Genomic DNA, 9,558 nt, shown 5'->3' with positions numbered 1-9,558 from the left:
GTTGCCAAATACTTGATATCCTGTCAGATTTGGCAATATAGGGGTTTATGGTCTAGATTTCATTTAATTTAACCTAAAATATTTTAATGCATTGGTTTTAATTATGAATCGTGATTCTATCCAAGTTGCGATGAAAAAAATATAGTACTACATGAATCCTCAAATTTAGATTACAGAGACTTAATTTTATGAATGCGTTAAGGGACGACATAGACGACAGATGAAGCATAGTTTGCATCGAATAGCAACAATTCAAAAGTAAGCAACTTTTATAGAGAATACAAAAAATATACGAACTCGTCCAAATGGTATAAAACAGACATTTGCATAGATTAGTATTTCCTTAAAATATAGGCATACATAGACATCATGATGACAAAAAAAAACGTTTAAACTTTTAACAAAAAACTGAGTGCATGATGTAAAAAAACCCCACATATTAAAGTATAAACTGGATGACGAACTGTTGAATATGGTGGCAAAATGCTTGATAACTAAACTTAAAACTTAACACTTGCAAGTCTTTAAACAAAAATAGTTGCAACATGATGATGATCGAGAGGCATAAACATGATAAACGGAAGATGCCTATAAAACATGGACATGATGGAGAAAATAGATGATAAACGAATAAAGAAGGTGACGAATTGAAAGATGACGGCGAAGGAGTACATGATGGATAGAGAAACGAAAACTATAGAAAGCAACATATTGCGCAAGAAGTATTAAAAAGGGAGGGACGTAATCACTGAAACGAGATATGAATATGCATCAGATATAGAAAACTAGACCTTAAAATGAAAGATAAAAGAAAATTTAAAAAAGGAAAGCATGAAATAATACATCTAATCCAACTTGAATGGAGAAAGTCAAGAAACTGCTGTTGGTGAACAATACATGTCTAACATTTGCATGAAAAATATCTGCGACTTTGAAATAATTGATTAAGTTTTGATGACAAACAATAGAAATGCATATTTTTATGAATCTTTTTTTTTTTCATTTTTGGTGTTGGATGTGTTTCATAATATCAGACTATTTTAGAAGCCAAACTGTCATTTTAGGTTATAAAGCATTTTAATTATGCATTCCAACAAACACCTTCTTTCGGCTATTCGTGGATGTTTTTAATTGTTTCTTGTTTTAAACAGGTCCGCAAACAAAAGTATAATAATCAAACAATGTCTGCTTGATTAAACATATTATGAACATGTTTAAGAATCAAATAGATCACATTAGGCATTTCAAGTCATGGAATAGCCTGTTTACCATTTTCTTTACTTTTAAAGAAGTTTAAAAAGTTCTGACAATTTCATCTTCATTATTTTTGTGTTTGAAAAAGTTAAGGAAGTCCCCGTGTTTATCTTCAAATTTCCTTTGCGTTTTACTTTCGTCCCCTTTTCTTCTGGCTCAAAAAGATAAGGGAAATTCCTGTTAGGGTTTAATTTCAACATCTAAAATTCCCTTTGAAATTCAAGTTTAAGTTATGTAACATCATCGGGAGTTGGACTATTTAACTTCTAGTTGAGGTTTTATCCTGTTAGTATTAGACATGCCACGTACCACATCCGCTGCCAACGGCTACCATCCCGAGCTCGCCTTCCTCATAGCCGGCACTCGAGCTGGAGATTGACGAGTTCTGCGACAACCCCATCGACGAAAGATACCCGGAGTTGGGCGAAGTCGAGATCGCACAGGGCGTAAACTGGGTATACGAACTCGGAGAATACTGCGAGGTCAGTGATGATGACATAAGACCCCTGGGCGAAGGCGTGGGTGACGGGCTCAGCTGACAAGGACCGCTGGGGTATTGCGGCTGGAATTGATGGGCGGTCGGTACGGTGGATGGCGGCGGGGGGCACATGCTCCAGGTGCTACCGTATTGGATGCACCGCGGATAGGACGGAAAACCGCCGTCGGTCGACATGTAGGAGCGGTCGATGATGGCAATGGGACGATGCGGTCGTCGTAGGCGACGTCGGCGTCGATAGTTTCCTTTCTCGAACATGTCATCGTAGGCGGGATCGAGTGTCCAGTAATTCCCCTTCTTCTCGCCGCCTCCTCCTTCTCGCGCTATCTTCAAGAAGCATTCGTTGAGGCTGAGGTTGTGACGGATCGAATTCTGCCAGCCCTTTTTGTTCTTCTCGTAATAAGAAAACTTATTGATGATGTACTGATAGATTTGACTCAGGGTCAATTTCCGCTCGGGTGAATCTTTGATTGCCATGGCAATAAGCGCGACGTAAGAAAATGGCGGCTTCTGCGATGGGTCTGGTTTATCGTCATCGATCTCTTTCTTCTCCTTGTCATCTTTAGCCGTTTCGTCATCGGCAACGTCTTCCGTCTGAACGCTGCGGCTGCTCAGTCGCGATGGCGGGCTATCTGCGGCTGATTCGTCTCTAAACGACGAAAGCGTCGGGGATTCCGAGACTCCGTCCGAGGTGATGATGCGAGGTGTAGTCGTGGGGATGCACTCGCCGTAATGCTGGAGAGTCATCGGGTAAAGCTTGCTATCTTCCCTCGACGGCCCAAAGCAACCGGCTTTGTTCACCATCGCCTCCACGCTCAAGCTCCCCGGGCAACTCGGCGATGACGATGAGCTGGCCTGGTGGGTGACGAATGCACCAGATCGATGTAGACTCATGGGGAATGTTGGGTCGTTTTTGGCGACATTTCCATAGCATTCGACAGCGGAATTTGTCTGGCTGGTGCTTGAAGTTCCAACCGGCTGAAAGGCACCCGTTAGGCGATGGTAGTAAACTGTATCCATGGCAACTCCTGTTTTTATAAAAGAGAATTGAGTGGTCACCATCACCGTCACCCTAAACTTATCATTACTAGTTTATAGAAAAAAATGTTCGTCAAACTATAAATTGGTCTTTTATAATATTATAAGCCTAAAATAATATCCATGAATAATATTCATATATTCATTAATATGATCCCAATCAACAATTATCGGTTCTTAGTTCAGTATAAACACAATTTCCGTTCTCTATAAACTTTAGAATATATTTCATCAAAATATGTTTATATGAATGTATAAAGTATACAAAATAGTGCCACTTTATCGTCCTGTCCCCCTTTTCACTATTTTTTTCATGGAGTAAATAATTATGATTAGGATGGGGGGTCGGGCGTCTGGACACTTTATATTTTTGAAACCTTTTTTCTCTTTGGATTACACTAAAAGTATGAATTCAATAGTTGTAATCATCATCTATTTTGTTCTCTATGATATTTCCTAACATTTTGTAATAAAAATTGATTATACTTCGCTTATAATTTTTTCCAAATGACTTTCTAAAATTGATCGTCCGGACACATAATCTGTCCGGACACACAACAACTGGGTATACTATAAATACGGGGGGTTGTCCAGTTCTAGGACAGATATGAAATAGGCAATAGCCTGACTTCAGTCTATCACTTATAATCAGTCAAGCAATCCCTAAATTATCAAAACCAAAGTTTTCTTCTGAAATATAAATAATTTTTGAATTTCATATAGTTTTAAAAATTCAAGTTTTTCAATATTTTCATAATAATTATTCATCAGTATTCATGAAGATACTCCTGTACTTGTTTAACCATTTTTTAACGTAGGTAAATGTTTGATTGATCTGTCATTAACATGTTGAAGACGGTTTGGACAACTTCTCCATCAATACAATACATATGACTCTTGGATTTACAAACAAAATGAGGGCTTGTGCCAAAAGGGAAAACATGTATGATCAACAAGCTCTGCAATATCCTAAATATTTAGAAGAAAAACACGCATGTCTTTACAAACTAATTAAAATCTAAACATTTTGCTTTCACCACTTACCTTTATTTTCAAAGAAACGCAGTGTGTTGTGATGTTTCCCAACTGCCGATGCAAACGTTTATTCAACGATGAAAAGTGTTTCCAAAATAAAAGTATACAGCCAAATCGCGTCCTCGTCGGTAAGAACATAGATGAGATGTACCACAAGTATAAAAGTTTACACGATAATGAAGTGAAAGAATACAAAGGAAATGAAATGGGGCACTTTGAGATTTGACTATCTGCTTGGAAGACATGTGAAAGAGTGTGATTTGCGTTTGGGACTGGGCGGAGGGGCGGGTAAGATAACTGGCGGGATAAACTCTGAAATCTGAGTTTGCGCGGTGGATGTGAGCGCCAGAAAGTCTATAAAGTGGAGGGAGTATGGCCTTCATATGACTCGCATGGTCTTCTCTTCTAAAGAAACATGTATGATCTTGAAAGACACGCCCGGTTATTGAACTTTGACGAACTTTTTTTCAATTCAATTCAATTCATTTATTTAAAAATAAATTAACTTAGGCACTGGTCACGGAAAGATCACTTCTTCTCTTATTCTCTTATTTCATTATTTATTTGTTAATCAATTTATATACATTTATTTGTTTGTTTATTTTTTTATATATCTATCCATCCATCCATCTATCTATCTATCTATCTATCTATTTGTTTATTAGTGTATTTATTCATTTTTTATCATTTGTTAATTAATTAATTTATTTATTTGTTTATTCATTTATTTATTTATTCATTCATTATTTTATATATTTATTTTTATTTCATATTTTTAGGGGGATATATTTTCAACATCCTAATGCGACTTTCTTTGCCCCTTTTATTCATTGTATATGTATTTGAATTGTATACTGATTTATATATCTTTTTTATAACGTTTTTATGGTTGAAAGATTTTTAATCAATTACAAATTTTAAAAGGAAATGGAATAAAAATGTGACGACAAAAATTAAGAACTTAATCTAGCTCCCATAAATGTGACGACAAAAATTAAGAACTTAATCTAGCTCCCATGTTTTGTTTTAGTTAACGTATCTAGTTATCTGCTTCCAAGATGCATCGCCTGCTTGTACCAGAACAATTCGTATACTGACTACGACATGCCTTCTGTAGACAAGTATGGCTTTTTCTTTAATTTGAAATGATTAGCACTAATTATGAGTTTTTTATAACGCTTTTAATTTCATATCATTCTTTAACTTAAAACAGCATAATATCGAATGAGAGATTCCCAATATTGTTACATTTCATTTCACAAAAATAACGGGGTCAACAACAATATAGGACTACAACAACACTATAAAAATGGGTATCCCTAGAAATTTACAAACAGGAAAGTCGAGAGAATAACCCTCTGATCTCGAATTATATTTTGCTGTTCCATGGGTGCCCCCCTCCCGTTAGCTGAGATAACCGCCCATATTACCGTGAAGTGAAATGAAATTTGGGGTAGGATATATTTTTTTGATGGGGAGCGAGCCACGGAAACTATTTACGTGGGGCAAGCAGGCAAGATTACCTAAAGGCTAAAGCTGATATATATAGATTTTTCTGAATCAAATAACAGACTACACATGGATAATGTAAACCGATGTGTTGGCTCAGTTGGTATACAGTGAAAAAAATTGGCAGAGCAAAAAAAAGGGAGAAAGAAAAGAAAAAAGGAGAAAAAGGAGAAAGACGGAAGAAAAAAGAAGAGGAAAATAAGAGGAGGAAGACGAGTAAATGAAATAATGTGAGGGGAAGACTTGCCAAAAAAAATATTTCATGTTACTATATAAAATGTTTGCTTGCGCTTTGCGCCAGAATTGCCTGTTCGATGAGATTCATATCTTGCTCAAGAGGCTGATATGGAGCAAGTTTTGAAGTCAATATACAAAACATATTTTAGCTCGGACATCGAGCTTTCATTATTTTTTTTCATTTACAAATTTAAGTGCTCTGTAAAATGTTTGTTTTATGGTCTACATATCAACATTTTAAGCTCATGCTGCGTGGTCACATTGTTTGATTTGCCAAGTTCCTATTGTCTTCGTGTATTTCATAAAGTTCCATTAAACAAATGTATTCAGAATGTCCAGATTCTAGGTCTAAATCTAAAACATGCACGATAGCCTGCATGTTCTTTATTTAAAATCTACTTCAATTATTATTGTCTGCTCACGCTTCACGATCGCAGTATATTAACGATACACAATTAACTATATCCTATTCATGATTTACAAAATATGAATAGAGTGTCCCGCTTTTAGGTCTAAAACATAAATTTTCTTCCTCTCGCGCTTCGCGCTCGCAAGAATTGTTTAGTTACATACCTATCCCATTTATGAATACAAAAAGTGCTTAGAATGACAATTTTTTAGGTCGGAATGTAAAAAAAAAAATTGCTCGCGCTTCGCGCTCCCACTATTAAAATATATACCATCTTCGTGGGTAAATGTAAGCAGTCTTTAACAGGTCCCTTTTCGATCATGCTAGAACAGTTATTAAAAATTTCTGCTCGCGCTTGGCGTTCGCAGTAATCATGTAGTTACATACGCATCTTGTTCAGGATCACACATTACATTGCCCAGAATATTAAATTTTCAGGACAAAATACATGAAAGTTAAAAAACAAATCGCTCGCGCTTCGCGCTCGCACTTTTTATAAGGCTAATGAGATTATTTCATGTTTATGTTGTTTTATAAGAATAAAACTATAAAAAGTGACTGATCGGGGAAAATATAGGTGAAGATAATTTCGGGCCCCGTCCCCTATTGGCGAAAGTCGGATCCGCCCTTGTGACACATACACACCCACACCGAAAAAAAAATGTTGCCCCCCCCCTGAAAAAGCAAGGACCCCCCAGTGCCCCCCAGGAAAAAAATCCTAGCTACGCCACTGTTGGTATAGAGCATCCGTCCCAAAACCGGTAGGTCGGGAGTTCAAAACCCCGGCCGCGTCAGACCAAAAGACGTTAGATGGGAGTTGCTGTTACCGTGTGCAAGACTTACAAGTTACAAGACTCGGTCCTCTCATTTTGATGCTCATCTCTTCTTCTTTCTTCATCTTCCTTCATTTTTTTCTCTCACTAATCCTTTAAAAAAGTAAGGAATAAGGATGATTTGCCCCTTGCCCCTATAGCATCGCTCCTATTATGTCCGGCTCGCTTTACGACCACAATTACCTGGTTGTCCTGGGTGCCAACACGGGGTCAATCGCCAGTGACGAGATGCTCAGACAGCGTTAAGAGATGAAATGTGATAATCTATCAATCGTTTTTTGCTCGACATGTCTGAGAGATATAAAAACAATGTTCAGCTCTCTTCTGGGAGAGTCTGTGTTTTTTTTTATATCTTCAACTGCGGTTTTGAAATCAGCGATTCGTGAAAAGTTAGGGAAGAGAAGATTCTACTGGAAGGATTTCTAGAAGCATGATTTAGGAGGATATTAGGTGTGAAGTTGACCTTTTAAAGGTCTTTGATGGATGAAAAAGTTAAATGCGTCCTGGGGCCGTTTCATAAAGCTGTTCGAAAGTTAAGAGCGACTTGGAGAACGACTGGTGATCCTTATATACGCACTTAACCTTAACCATCGCCAATGAATATACCATTTACCACAAGAAAGGATCCCCAGTCGTTCTTAAAGTCGCTCTCAACTTACGGACAGCTTTATGACGGCTTTATGAAACGGCCCCCGTGGTCGGTGTACATACATTCGCAATTTCTTTTATGAGATATTTCAATGTTACATGTTTGACGACAAACTAAAGAAGCCCTAAACTAAATCTTTATAATTTTACAATGATGCTGATTTTACACGTTCCATGAGGTATCAAGCAGCGTTTTTAATCATTGGATGAAAAATTAATCATGATAGGCTTACCACGCAGGCTTACAGGTCATGAGAGATTGAATCAGGCCTATAAAATACAATATTTCATAAATAAAATAAAAAGAAACGGTGGATTAATCGTGAACATTTCAGGTCCTTCGGAGAGGACCTTAAGCCGTTGGTCCCCTGGTTGCTTGCTAACAGGCATTCGTGCTTTCTTAGCAGTCGGGTAAAAAAAACCCTTGGTATAATTATCGGCTCATGCATGCCCATTGTGTGCAAATAAAATAAGCAAAACTGAAATGACATAACTTTCTTATACAATCAGTTAATCGGATTTTATGCTTGTTTGGTGACATAGCCAGGCCCCCTTCTGTATGAGTAACTTTTTTTCTGCAACGGGGTCGAACCGGCCCCAGAGCCCTCTTTTCGTTTTTTTTTTTTTTAGGAATGAGGTCGAAATGAATGCCCCATGCATACCATCAGTATATTTTGAAAGAATGATGCTTGCGATTATAATCTATTTAATTATGAGTTACGATTTTTATAATTTTTGAGTGGCGATATCTTAACATAAGACAATCATTATTCTATGCAGCTATGTCTAAACATTAAACATCTTTTTGTTGTTGTTTAAACCATGCTACCTCCCAACTCGGGCTGATAAAAAATGAAACTTCATTGGCGTTCATGAAATTGACTAATAAGTTAGAACTGCATTTTGCATTTTGCCTCTTTCTTAAAGAGCGCCCTCACAATTTGACTTCGCACTTCATTGTTAATATAAAATCTATACAGTGGGCCTAGTCCATAGAGATATATACTAATAACGCGTTATTAGTATACATCTCTATGGCCTATATAGTCCTATTATGGGATTATGAATTCATTAATGTGTTTAAAAATAATAGATGAAGTATTTTAGTCGGTTTGAAAATGATAATAAAAAAGTAGAAACATAAATAAACGATAAAAATGACACAACAGAACGGAGAGCACATTATTTTATTCTACAAAATTACTGATCAACTCTATTTGCAATATTATTTTAATACAGTTTTATATAAATTATTGTTATACCTCAGATAGAACATAAAAAGCTTGCTCAGATATTAATTGTCTAACACATTTTACCTAGGTTTAATTATTGAAACATAATGAGAGGTTGCATGGAGGGACAGGAATAAGCTACACTGTTTGTAGTTGGTCGGTTATTTGCCCCCCCCCCCCCTGTAGGCCTATTTCCTATTTTGGCTCTATAACTGGGGCTACTTTTAGTATTAAAAAAATAAAAATAATAAACAAATGAAAACTAAAAAACTAGAAAACATCGTCAATCTATAGTGTTCGTTCTCTGCCAACTCATGATTATGTTTATTTTGCAAAATTATTTAGCTACTCTTTTTTTTTCTTTTTTTTTTCTTATTTCGATCATATTCCTCTTGGGGTTTTAGCTCTTCTCTCTTCTTTCCCTTTTTAAAAATTTCACTACATGATCATTTTCTTTTCCCCCTGTTTTTATTTTCTCATTGTGGTTCTTTTCCATTAGTTCTCCCCCTCTTTTTTTTTTTTTTTTACATGCATACATAAAGTTGCATTAGGTTTAGTTCTTGACATAGGATCTTATCCGTTCCTCTATGCTATGACCAGATCCTGGTAGTAGGCTTATTGCACTTTTCTTTCTTTCTTTCTTTCTTCCTTCCTTCCTTCCTTTCTTTCTTCCTTCCTTTCTTTCTTTCTTTCTTTCTTTCTTTCTTTCTTTCTTTCTTTCTTTCTTTCTTTCTTTCTTTCTTTCTTTCTTTCTTTCTTTCTTTCTTTCTTTCTTTCTTTCTTTCTTTCTTTCTTTCTTTCTTTCTTTCTTTCTTTCTTTCTTTCTTTCTTTCTTTCTTTCTTTCTTAATTTCTTTCTTCCTCCCTC

The 9,558-nt window shown here is 36.3% G+C and overlaps 1 protein-coding gene across 1 annotated transcript; it reads right to left on the bottom strand.

The window, feature by feature from the left end:
• Positions 1-1,007: 1,007 nt before the first annotated feature.
• LOC129276161 (forkhead box protein D3-like) lies at positions 1,008-4,080 on the bottom strand. The gene is made up of 2 exons (XM_054912590.2): positions 3,833-4,080; positions 1,008-2,778 (listed from the first exon to the last, which is right to left on the bottom strand). Exon 2 carries the CDS (start codon positions 2,768-2,770, stop codon positions 1,547-1,549), a length of 1,224 nt encoding a protein of 407 aa, XP_054768565.2. The 5' UTR covers positions 2,771-2,778; positions 3,833-4,080; the 3' UTR covers positions 1,008-1,546.
• Between the last annotated feature and the right edge of the window lie 5,478 nt (positions 4,081-9,558).

This window comes from Lytechinus pictus, chromosome 14 (genome assembly GCF_037042905.1).
Source record: "Lytechinus pictus isolate F3 Inbred chromosome 14, Lp3.0, whole genome shotgun sequence".
Taxonomy (NCBI): domain Eukaryota; kingdom Metazoa; phylum Echinodermata; class Echinoidea; order Temnopleuroida; family Toxopneustidae; genus Lytechinus; species Lytechinus pictus.
Note: the sequence above shows the minus strand (reverse complement) of the source record. Positions and strands in the feature narration are given on the sequence as shown.

Coding starts and splice junctions, on each gene's coding strand:
- LOC129276161 (XM_054912590.2), bottom strand. CDS start 2,770: ATGGATACAGTTTACTACCATCGCCTAACGGGTGCCTTTCAGCCGGTT.